General features: G+C 41.5%; 1 protein-coding gene across 3 annotated transcripts in view; it reads right to left on the minus strand.

Annotated features, from left to right (window-relative positions):
- The window catches only part of SDCCAG8 (SHH signaling and ciliogenesis regulator SDCCAG8), a 181,120-nt gene that overhangs the window by 122,058 nt on the left and 46,176 nt on the right, over window positions 1–12,886 (minus strand). For all 3 annotated transcript variants that reach the window (XM_089529829.1, XM_089529827.1, XM_089529828.1), the window contains exon 12: window positions 9,072–9,188. In XM_089529829.1, coding sequence (XP_089385955.1) covers window positions 9,072–9,188 — 117 coding nt within the window. The remainder of the gene's footprint in view (window positions 1–9,071; window positions 9,189–12,886) is intronic.

The following is a 12,886-nucleotide window of genomic DNA, read 5'->3' on the forward strand; positions in this document are numbered from 1 at the left end:
TTTTTTTCATTATCTTTTCCCAAAAACACTTAATTCGTAAACAACTCCACCACATATGATAGTATGATCCCTTTTCGTTATTACATTTCCAACATTTGTCTTTGCTCAGTTTATACATCTTAGCGATTTTAACCGGTGTAAAATACCAGCGATTAGAAACTTTCAAATAGTTTTCTTTTAAATCTTGCGCTACTGTAAATTTGGCTGTTTTTCCCCAAGAGTTCTCAGATGGGAGTTTTTCAAAAGGGAGATACGGAAGGCACAATTTAAAACAGTCCCAACGAGGAGGGAAAATGGGAAGTGTTTTAAGAAACAAAGATAGATGACTAAAGAACTTTCAACTGAGCTAAGTTTTAAAATGAATATATATAAAAAATGAAAAAGGGGGAAATCACCTAAGAGGAATTCAAACAAATAGTTAGGATGTGTAGAGGGAAAGTCTGAAAAGCTGAAGCACATAATGAGTGCAGACTTTCTAGAGACATTAAGAAAAAAAGGGTTTTTTTGTTATGTCTGTAGCAAAAGGAAGAAGGAAATGGTAGGGCCACTGCAGGGAGAACATGGTGAAATGCTAACAGGGGACTCAGGGCTGCTGTTTCCCTGACTGAGTCTATACATCTGGTCTTCTTCTTTTTCTACTTACCAATCATTATTGTTTTTTCCCACTGAGTAATGTTTTCTCATGACCAAAGCATGACCGAGGTATGACAGCCTCAGTTTAGTCATCTTGCTTTCTAGATTACTTGATTTGTTCTAGGGCCCATTTATTTGTGGGTTTTTTTAAGCAGCCAACTGCATCCTCAGAACTCTTCCCAGCACCACATTTCAAACGTGTTGTTCCTTTCATGAACAACTAGAAAATGAGGTACTATCTTTTTTGCAAGGGGACCTGTTTTGGAGATGGTCTCTAGCAATAGCAATAATAATAATAATAATAATAATAATAATAATAATGTTTTATTTATATGCTGCCTTTCCTGTAGGATCAAGATGGTTCACAACATTAGATAAAACACAACATACAATTAAAATACATCCCATTAATTACCTCCCACCTCAGTCTTACCACCTTAAAATATTATTAAACAACCAACAATTAAAATTAAAACAATTAAACATTTAAAATCGATTAATAATCAAGCCAGTCAGAGACAAAGACAAAGGGATGAGGCAGTTTGGGTGTTCTTTGTGATGGTCTGTATTCATGGAAGACCAGGTGGATCATTCAGGGAAGGCCTGTCGGAAAAGATCCGTAGTGACAGCCCTTTTGAAGTTGTCAAGATTCGTGATGTTCTGGATCTCCTCTGACAGGCCATTCCATAATTTGGGAGCAGCCGATGAGAAGGCCCTCTGGGTAACCGTGGTCAACCTGGTCTTTGTTGGTTGAAGAAGATTTTCCCCAGAAGACCTCATTGTGTGGGGCGGATTGTATGGAAATAGGTGATCCCACAAATAGGTTGGACCCAAGCCATGTAGGGCTTTAAAGGTCATAAGCAATGCCTTGTACTGTGCCCGGAAACTAATTGGCAGCCAGTAAGCAATAGTCTGAGGTCACAGCCATATGGTTGTCAGTACATTAAGTAACCAGGTATGTAGCAAGGTCTAGGTAATCAAGGATCCAGTAGCAGATAAAGATCAAACAAAATCATGGCCAAAGGCAACCCAAGATTAATTACAAGAGTTCCATTCACAAGGGAACTAGGGAGACAAAGGCAAGGTTCAAAAATGGATTAGAGCTGCTGTTCCACCAGCTTCTTAATAATAATAATATAATAATAATTAAGAAATTATTTATATCCCGCCCCTTTGAGGTCAATAGGGGCGGCTTCATCTTGGAATTGACGATTTCAAATAAAAACAGCCAGCACCCTCACCCAAGATGTAGCTTTATCTCATCAGAGGATTCTGGAAGAAGTCTTCCTCATAAGAAGAATCCCTACATCTTAGAAGCTGGAGATCTTTGCAGCAGTGGGGTACTTTTCTTGAGCATGAAGACTCTGGTCTGCCTTTTGAGGTGTTGCCACTCCAGGGGTTGACAGCAAATCATTCCTCCTCTCATCTCAGTGCAAGGAAGGAAGATATCCTGGGACCATTGGATAAGAGATCACTAATTCATTCTTCTTGAGTAGTGAATAAGGAAGAGAGCAATCCTGCTTCCTCCCAGTAATTTAGGGAAATTGATAAAATGTTACTCCTCTATTCCCTGCACAGGGAAGGAGGAAGGCATTAGTAATCTGGGAGCCTCTCAGCCTGTACTTTCACAGATCCCTGTATAGGTGACTGAGAGTGATTAATTTTGTTTGCTTTTCACTCTCTTTTTGGGGAAGGCAAGCACTCACCTTCTGGGGAAGGCCAGCTGCTATGACAGTCAGATGACCAACATATTGTTCAGCCAACACAGATAACCAATCACAACACATGCTACTATATACTATATTTGTAGCCTTGAGACTCATGGTTTCGATTATTCATGAGGTCAAGGCCACTAATGTGAGCATTCCTCCTCCCTTGCCCTGCCCATATCTCCCTGGGCAGCCCAGGGAGAGATTGGGGAGGGGAAGGCAGGAGGTGTCTTGCCCCCCCCGACCCTTCTCCTCCCCCCCCCGACCCTTCTCCTCCCTGATCCTCTCCTTGGGCTGCCCAGGGAAAGGATGGGGAGGCAAAGGGTCTTGGCGGGGCCGAGGCAAATCTTGCCTTCTGCTCTCCGATCCTCTTCTTGGGTTTTCCAGGAAAAGGATGGGGAGGCAAAGGGTCTTGGAAGCATCAAAGCAAATCTTGCCTTCTCCTCCCTGATCCTCTCCTTGGGCTGCCCATGGAAAGGACTGGGGAGGCAAAAGATTTCAGAGGGGCCAAGGCACCTCTTGCCTTCTCTCCATCATCTCCTTGGGTTTCCCAGGGAAAGGTGGGGAGGAGAAGGCTCTGGAAGGACCAAGGCACCTCTTGCCTTCTCCTCCCTGATCCTCTCCTTGTGTTTCCCAGGGAAAGGATCGGGGAGGCAAAGGTCTAGAGGGGTCAAGGCACCACTTGCTTTCTCTTCCCCTTCCTCTCCTTTGGCTGCCCAGGGAAAGGATGGGGAGGAAAGGGGGCAGGGGGCCAATTAAAGTGACAGGAGGATGAGAAAAAGGAGCATGCAGCACTGCTCCTCTTCTCCCGCTCACCCTTCCCTTTAACTGGCTTCTACATGGGGGGTGGAGTTATTTGCAATTTTTCCATATTTGCAGGGGTCTAATTTCCCTAACCCCCATGATATGAAGGGAGGACTGTACTTGCAGTGCTATCTAACAGATATCTTCTGTGCGCTATTCTAACTTTGTGCAGTGGAGGAAATTAAGCACTATTCAGTGGCACATTGTGACTTGTTTGCTAAGCACTTCAAGGATAAAATCACTCCACCCAAAGTGATGTGGCTACAACTGTTAGGAAACTGCATACAATGTATCATTTAGAAATTTGGTCAGACTGGATTAATTTCAGCCACTGATGCTTTAAAACATGGACAAGTTTCTTGGACAAAAGTTGCTTAACACTTGTGTGTTTAATCTTTACCCTTTCTCTCAGATACTATCAAGAAGGGAAACTTGATTAATTAGATCCTGGAAGTGATTACTGTCTCATTTTGGGAGGAACCTGTGTCAAGTATTTTAAAGGAGGCCACTAAACAGCTGCTCATGAAGAAGATGTTCCTAGATCCAGAAGACCAAGAAAACACTGTAGTCAGTTGTCAATACTTTTTTCTCTAAAAAAGGTGCCTGAGAAAGTAGCTACAACACCATCCTTGGTATTACTGAAATGCTTTTGTAGATTCATTACAAATCAGAAACTGGGGTTGACAGAAATTCCCTTGATCACTCTGATGGATGATCATGCTAATTTAATTTCTGTTCCATCCACCACTGCAACCTTTTGGATAGACTGTCATACTGGGAACTGGCAACACCAGTTACAGTTATTCCATTCATACTTGGATGCTGATTACAGAAGGTGGTGTTAAGATATTACTGCTTAGCTCTATGCCTTTTACTATGAGGTCCTACAAAGTTCTCCTTGTTCCATGCTGTTTAATATTTATTTAAACTTCTGAGTTCATCCAGAGATGTAGACTAAGGCAGACAACACATAACTCTACGTGTAAAATAATAATAATGGACAAACAAAAAGTAGCAGATAATCTTACTTTTTTGAAAAAGGAAAAGTTAACGCTAAGAGCCTTTATGTATAGATTGCCATTTCATCTCCTCCCAGTTGAAGGATAGGAAGGGAGAGGGGAATAAGGAAGGTCAACAACCAGCTCCACAGATGGGGCCACCAGGAACAATTTGGCTTCTTGGACAATGGTCAGCAGTTTCATAAAGATGGACTACTGGCAAGTAATGGGTTGCACCTCATAGCAGATGGCAGGAATGTTTTTGCTAAGAGTTTCACAAATTTGATCAGGAGGACTTTCAACTGAGTTACGTAGGGGAGGGAAACAGTATTCTTGAGGGCAAGAGTACATCAAGTGCTAGAGATAATACAGTGATCTCTCCGGATTCGTGGGGGATACATTCTGGGGGGGCCCCACGAATCCAAAATTTTGTTCGGCATCATTGGGGACAATGGGACTTGATTATTTGTGCAATTCCCTCCCTCTCTCCCTTACTGGCATCTTCCCCGCGGGGAACACATGCTTTAATCAGAGCCCAGCCCACTGGGGCTTGTAATTGGCCCCGGCAGCCATCAAGACCCTCTTTCCCAGCAGCATTCAGTCCCCAGTGTGCACACACCCCGCCCCTTCTGCCGCAGCCAGTGGGTACACAAAATTTCAATTGGCTGTGGCGGAGGGGGTGGGTCATGTGCATGCCAGGCCCCGAGCGCTGCTGGGAAAGAGAGACCTGATAGCTGCTGGGGCCAATTACAAACCAAGATGGCCCAGGCTCCGATTAAAGTCCCCACCACCAGGGGATGATATCAGTAAGTGGGGGAGGGATCCATGGCCTTGGCCTTGCGAATGATCAAAACTACAAGTGTCAAGGCCATGAATCCAGAGGGACCAGTGTAGTCCAAATGTTATATAGAGAACTGTGCGAATAGTATAAGAACCGAACAGTAAAAAAAACAAAACCTTAAATAACAGAGAGAGGAAATTACTCATAATTAGATGTTTCTACACTAATGCAGAGCATGGAAAATTAGGAAGATGAACTTGAACTCTTACCACAACACAGCAAATATGATATAACAGGCATAATTGAAACCTGGTGGTATGAGTCACGTGATTGGCATGTAGTAATAGAAGGGTATAACCTATCTCAGAGAAACTGATGGAAAACTAGAAATGAGGAGAAGTAGTATTATATGTCAAGGATGGTTACACCTGTGAAGAAACCTATGCCTTTAATTCTGGAAGCCAGATTCAAGCATCTGGATAAAATTTAAGGAGGAGAGAAACAACAGAGTTGTCATTGTTGGAGTTTATTACAGGTCATGCTAGACTGAATTCTTAGATAATGACCACATATTCCTGGAACAGATAACTACACATTCAGAACGGAGAGATGTAGTAGCACTGAGGGATTTCAGCTATCCTGATATTTGTTAGAAGTTAAACGCTGCCAAGAATATAAAGTCCAACAAATTTTTCCCTTGCCTTGCAGACTTATTTCATTGCCCAGAAGGTGGAAGAGGGAACTAGGAGATCAGCTATTCTAGATCTGCTTTCATTTCCTCTGACCTTGATGCTGTCACTTGATATGGTTCCAAATCATGTGTCCAGGACATTGTCGTGTTTCACTATTTCAATTGATACAGCACAAGGATAAGGGAAAACTGCTTGTTAATGTTCATCGTCCCACTTTTACATGGAATGCTTGCCCAAGGTGACTAAATACACCAAGCCAAAAGTTAGGGGCTAGGCAGATAGATGGAGAGGGAAATCTGGTTTACCTCTGAGTTTCCCAATTCACAGGGAGAACCCACTGACTACACAGCTGGCTCCAAACATTGGGCTAAACATTGATGGGGAGACCACACTGCCCTCCCTCATTGTCTGTGGGTGGGTGACAAAAAAAAATGGCAGTAGCAATGGTCCTAGGAGCTTACCAACCCCTTCCTCCGTCTCTGCACCAGTGCACAGTCCACAAGCTGGTGCAATAGTTTGCTTGAACATGAACAAATCAAGAATTATGTTGCTCCAGAACATGGCTTCATCCTGGATTTCTCCCATGTTGGACACATTTGTTGTTTAAACAGGTAGGTTTCAAAATGGGAGAAAGCACATCTTATTGCTTGTGCTGACAGTCCCTTAGACTATACTAGCCATGCTAACTGAGAATGACAGTTCTAGTCCAACTCATATGGAGGACATTTAATTGGGGAAAACTCATTTAAACAAACTAGCAGCTATCCTTCAGGGGTTCAATCTGTTCCAGCCCTTTTGCATTGAAAATCTGTGCTTTGCAATGAATTATCTCCCATCTCTATAACCATTATTGTCCCCAAACTCAACTCCTAGCAACATTTCTTTGCAGCACTGTCATTTCGGGCACATAGGTTCTCCAAGTAAAAGAGACAAACTTTTGTTCCTCTCCTTGTTTGCTGTGTACGTAAATGAAATACATACCATCTTACTTTACTGTGAACAACTTTCAGCACACAATTCAGAAAGGTGCCTAAATAGACATGGAAAATGCTTAGGACAAGTTTCAAAGCTAGCCAAATGCCAATTTCTAACAACAAAAAATGATTACATGTGATTATCAAAAGAGGGTCAACTCCATCCTCAGCCCTAGAAGTCATGGCATAACTGAGAAATTAAAGAACAACCGATTTATCACTTTAAGGGCATAATTTATTTGCATTGCTGGTGCAATGTCTCAAAACTAAACATCCTCCCCATAAAGATATAGCTCTCCTTTCCAACTTCATTCAGACTATTCAGAGAGGCAACTTAACCAGACAACAAAAAAAAAAAAATAGAAATATAACCCACATCATTCCTTTCCTTTCCATGTACCACATGAATCTCATAGAAAAGACAGACTAGGGACATCACAGCTTGTTATAGACCTCTCATTCAAACAGTTCATTGTGATGTCCACACATATCAATGTGTACGGGTGGGAGCAGTAGTACTAGTTGTAATGGTAAAACAAAACTCTGTTGAGCCCAACAGGGATTCTCTATAGGATACTCTGTCTGTAGTATGAGTGGCTAATGCTTAAAGCTAAAATTACAACTTGCTAATACAGTCACTCCTCCTTTCTTGCGGACTTGAGGTCCACGGTCTTGAATACTCACGGAGGGAGCAGCCTCTGTTATTTCTAATGAGGTGCACTCTCATGGTGAGTGACCTACGTATGCTCACAGGCATGTGCCTCATTCAAGCCTATGGGGTTTGAATATTGGCGAGTCTCTGTTTTCACAGGGGGGGGGGATCCAGAACAGATCCCACACGAAAACAGAGGGCCAACTGTAATGTTATTACTTAAGGGGTTAAAAAAAATCAAGTGCAAGTTCATAACTGTCATTTTGCCATTTGTTCAAAAGTTCATATACATGTTTATAGACCATTCAAAATAATTTTGTCCACACTTCCCAGCATATCAGTATACCTTGTAGCATTAAATCTTTATAGCTGTCATATCTATTCCCAGAAAATATAAAATTGTATTTTAAGTTTCTTAGGGCCCCATTGGGGTTATGGAAAAAGTGGATTTGCCTTAGTTTATCTAAGGGGTGAAACAGATTGCCCCTTTGCTCTGCCATCCGGGTAGCTTCACAGTGCAGTGTTTTGACATGTGGACTGGTTTCTGGGCATTCTGGCATGCTATTTAGACACCGCATACCACCAGAGCGCCATAAACCCATTGTCTGGCTGTGGTGGGGCAGAAAAGCCAGCTTTTTGCCAGTGCAAAAAGGAGTGTCTGTTTCCTGCTTTTCAGCCGGCAAAAAGGCAGTTTGGGGCCGTGGTATGCGGTTGCCGCAGCCCCAATTGTGCTTTCTCATGGGCAGCTTCATTTGGGGAGGTCTGTTTCACCTCAAAGTTAGGAAGTACTTCTAACTCACACACGTTTAGGCACCTTATTTTCTCCCCCCCCCCCCAAACTCTCTCTCAAAAACTACTCATAGTAGTTCCACAACAGAATGAGATGCCATGTAATAGACAGGCACTAGAGATGGGAGGAAATCCAGGAAATTGCTTTTCATTAAGGAATAGACTGAACCAGATATTTAATACTAGTATTTAAGGTTCCTGTGGGGAGATATGTAATTCTGTAGAAGATGTTAAAGTTAATATTTTCTGTATTAATTAACAGTAACTTACATAATTATACTGAAAACACAATATTATCAGTTCACAGCACTATAAGTTTGACAATAAGCTTGTTCACTTCAAATAAAAGTATGATTTACTGTACACTTGTGAAGTGTGGCCTGTGCAAATCTAATTAGACAAAGTGAAACAGGAAAACAGGCAAAATATAAACAGGATCTTCATAGGATTCAGTTCAAAGAAATTATTTTCAACTCATCCCTAATTTAGTTTTGGTTGATCCCCATATTAAATGCTGATTAATGAAGTATGGCTTTTAACACAGTAGTCAGAGAGAGATGTCTATGTCTGTAGGTCACAGCAAAATTATCAGTATTAATAACAATAATTTGTTTATTTTGGAATACTTAATGAATGTATATCAATAACTTTTTTAAAAAGAAAAGATAGGGGAATATATTTTACATTGCATTTTAAAAAATATAGTACTGTCATTAGTGCTTAATGTGTCTTTTGATTTTTTGACATAGTAGACCCAATAAAGTAACACATGTATATTATACAACATCCATACAATATCTGTTCATGCATGGCATGTGACAGGACATATTAAATATAACATAGCCATGTATATCTTTATCTTTTGGTAATGACAGCAACTCCATAAAATAAAACAGTTTCTTTATTAATAATGTTAATAAAAAAAATGAATAGTATTACACTGATTCTTTTCATTTAGAACAAAAAACAGCTATGTGTCACTATTGGAAGAATGAAAGCACTAAAACATTTAACAGTTGATCATGGTGATCTCTCTTACCTGGTCTTTAATTTCAAGTTCTCTCATAGTTTTTGTTCTATACTCTCTGTGTTCCTTTTCTACCTCATCCTTCTTCATTTTGGTCTGATTCAATTGATAACGTATTTCTCCACACACCTGTTAGATTAAATAGAAAAGATCCTCCAGTTTCTGGATTCCACAGACAATATTTATTTAGAAGGAAAGCTTTTGATGCCCTCTAGTGGCTATCTTCTCTAGTTACACATTTACTTTGCTATGTGTCTTCAAGTCATTCCTCAAGTACAGTGACTCTATCATGGGGTTTCCTTGATCTAATTGTCAGTATGAGCGATGCCCTTGCCTCCATTTGTGGTTGAGAGAGTTTGACTTGCCCAAGGTTATCCAGTGGTTTTCCATGGCCAATTGAGAATCTGAAGCATGGTCTCCCAGTGTGCTAGTACAACACCCAAATCAATATACCATGATCAGTCTCAAATTTTAGTGTTTTAGTATTTTTTTTACACATAGTGTCATAATAAACACAGTGCTCCATTCTTTCAGACCCAGAATATGTTAATCCTAAGACTTTTCCTGACAGTTCATTTTGTTTACAGGCACTGAGATTTCTTCTTAGCTGTTGCTTTAGCCCATTTTCCCCTATATTTTTTACCAGAGAAAGCAAGAAACTTGTTTTTCTAATGAACTGCATTGATGCTGTAGCTGTAGCATGCCCATAAGGGGAGGAGCTACAACCAAACCATTGTGAACTAAAACCTCCTCCAGCTTGGCTGGTGGTGAGGCATGATGGGAATGGTAGTTCATCAGAATCTGGTTCTCCACCCCTGCTTTTAACGGTTATGTAGAAAGACAAGTTGCATATCTTTAAATGTAGTTCTCTTGAGTGATCACCTTTGAACTCACACAATTGGGTATTCCTGTGCCTGTGCATCTTCAGAACCTTCTAGAATAGCTATGCAAGATTTTTGGCAGTAGCTCCACCTGCCCTTGGCTCTATTCTTACTGTTCTGGCTCATTTACCACAGTTCCAAATGACGCCACACAGCAGCATCCCAAGGACTTAGATGCAAGACACATAAAGAGGGAAGGATGGGTAGGTTTATGTGAGCTCACAGATGATCACTCAGATAACTAGTTACAAACTTACAACCTGTCCTTCTTCTTCATGGACTCTATGATTCACACAACTGGGAGTCTAGCAAGCTATTCACACAAGGAGATGGGTGCAAAAGATATAAATAATTAACAGTTAAACCATAGGATTTTATTAACATGAAACAACAGTGCCCTCAACCAGACAGAATCAGAAATAACAACTTTTAATTTAAACTTGAAGGCAAGACTGCCCTCCAAAAGGCTGCATCAGTTCTGAAACAACAATCTAGTCTGTTGTGTGATATAGAAGTCAGTAATTGTGACACACAGCAGCCCTGCATACACTGTCTAGTGGAATACCACTCAGGTAGGCAGAAGAGGCAGCTACCACCCCGGTACAATGAACTGGGATTCAAAGGGGTGGCTCCTCCCTATATAGTTCATAGGCAATGATTTGCCAAAACCACTCATTTCAAAAACCACTGTATTGTCACTGGTTGGCCTAGCTTTGAATCCAAACAACAATATTTCTGCAGTTTGACATTCAGTCAACATAAAACCCAAGGGCTCTGAGAAAGGGTTTTGCATAAAGGCTGGCAAAACGATGTCCTGATTTAGATGAAAAGATGAGACAACCTTCAGCAGGAAGGAGATGTTGGGACAAAAGATAACCTTGTCTTAATGGAAAGAAGATAAGGTAGATCAACTCTCAAAGGACACAGCTTTCCTTGCAGAGGTAATAACTGCAAGGAAGAGAGTATTTCAAGTAAGCTGCCTGATATCACTGGATGTCATGGGTTCAAAAGGCTTCCTGGCTAACTGCAACAACACATACCCTAAACTCCATGGTGGAGTCAGGCCCCAACACAGACAATACATGTTTTTCTATCCTTTCCACCATTGGGTCCTGTAAACAGGAAAGCTGACCAGATAGCTGGAAATACAAGATGACAGCAAGGTAACATTTCACCAGGATCTACAAAAGGCCCAAATCTGAGGATATAAGGAATTACATGCTGAATTCGAGATCAGGATAAGGAGAGCTGTTTTGATGAAAGGAATGATACAAACTTGTCCCAATTTTAGGAATACAACCTTTGCATCCATAGTTTGTGTGAGGCCTCAATGACATTCTAAATTCGAGGAGGCAGTGCTATGAAAGATGAATCCTCCATGTTGTCAGAGAAAAGGTTTTGACATTTGGGCAACTGACCTGCCCTTTGTAGACGGTGAGCAGGTCAGGACAGAAAGAACAGACAGAGGTACGTTCACCAAGCTAGATGCAAAGCATGACTGTCTTGGCTACCATGGCGTTTTCAGAATCACATCTCCTTGGTTTGCTCTCGGTTGGATATCATCCTGGTAATGAGTGGGAGGGTGGGAACATGTATGCCAGAGGTCCATTCCTTTATTCCTTTTTTTATATCTTTATTGAATTTTTTATAACCTTTACAAAACACAAAAATTAATGAACAATAGGTCTTCACATCTACACCTAGCATACAGACAATCAATCAAGTTGATTTATATCCTATAAAGGTCTAGGTGTTTTCTTGTCTTCTAACAAAACCCATTCCTCTTTGTTTTTCCCCAAGACTATTATCATTGTTACCATACTATTGTATTAAGGGTCCGTGCCAGACTTATAATTATTTAAAATTCTTTCATTTTTAATGTAACTGATAAGAATATAAGTACTAAGCTCAAAAAGAAAAAAGAGGGTGCTTAGGTAAGTTCCTCCTTAATATTACATGCCTTAAACCAATATTTTTTAATAGGTTCCCATTCTTTTAATATCTTTTCTTTTGTCTTATTATTCATCATTGCTGTTAATTTATCCATTTCTTTTATTGCCATAATTTTATGGAATCAATCATCCATGCTAGTTAAATGACTTTCTTTCCAGTTCCTTGTCAGGAGAATCCTGGCTGCTGTAATCAAATACAAGATTATTCTCCAGTATTTACCCTCATGCTTAGTTCCCATGAAAGATGTCATGTTTAGTAAATATAGGCCCGTTACAAACGGGCGTAATAGTACGGACTGGGTCCATACTAGGGTTAGAAAGGGGCGTCACTTCTTGATGCCCCAACCCTAGTACGGACCTAGTCCGTACAAAATGGCAGCACCTGTTCCACATGGGGGCCACCATGACTACGTCACCACTGCGCCGCCTCCAAACGAGGCGGCACGGTTGTGACATTGTCGCACTGCGTGAGGGCGCCTAGAGCGCCCTTTCCGTGGTGCAAGAAGGAGCTCCAAAACGGAGCTCCTTCTGCGGTTTGCATCCCTGGTGCAGCCTTTAGACGGCTGCGCCAGGGACGCAAGGGAGAAAGGGGCCGAGCGGCCCCTTTCTCCTCCTCCCCACCACCATCAGGTGTCCTTGGGGCATGAAGCCCCAAGGACACCCCTTTCCAGGCCGCGGGGAAGTGGCCTTTTGCCGCTTCCCTGCAGCCTGGAAAGCAGCGGATCGGGGCCTCAGAGGCTGCTGTTGTGGCAGCTGAGGCCCCGATACAGCGGGGAAAGGACCGCTTACAGGCTGCCCCAAAGGGGCGCTCTGTAACACCCCATAATTCCGGGGCCAGAGGGTATTTCATATTCAAAATTTCCTGTATTTTGTGGTGAATTTTAGACCAAATTTCTTAACTCTGGGACACGTCCACCAAATATGATAAGAGCCTTTAATTTTTTTGACATTTCCAGCACCGATTGTTACTTAATTTGTAGATCTTGGCAATTTT

The sequence above is a fragment of the Sceloporus occidentalis genome, unplaced genomic scaffold, assembly GCF_023333645.1.
Source record: "Sceloporus occidentalis isolate IW3139 unplaced genomic scaffold, rSceOcc1.0.p SCAF_6, whole genome shotgun sequence".
In the NCBI taxonomy this organism is placed as follows: Eukaryota; Metazoa; Chordata; class Lepidosauria; order Squamata; family Phrynosomatidae; genus Sceloporus; species Sceloporus occidentalis.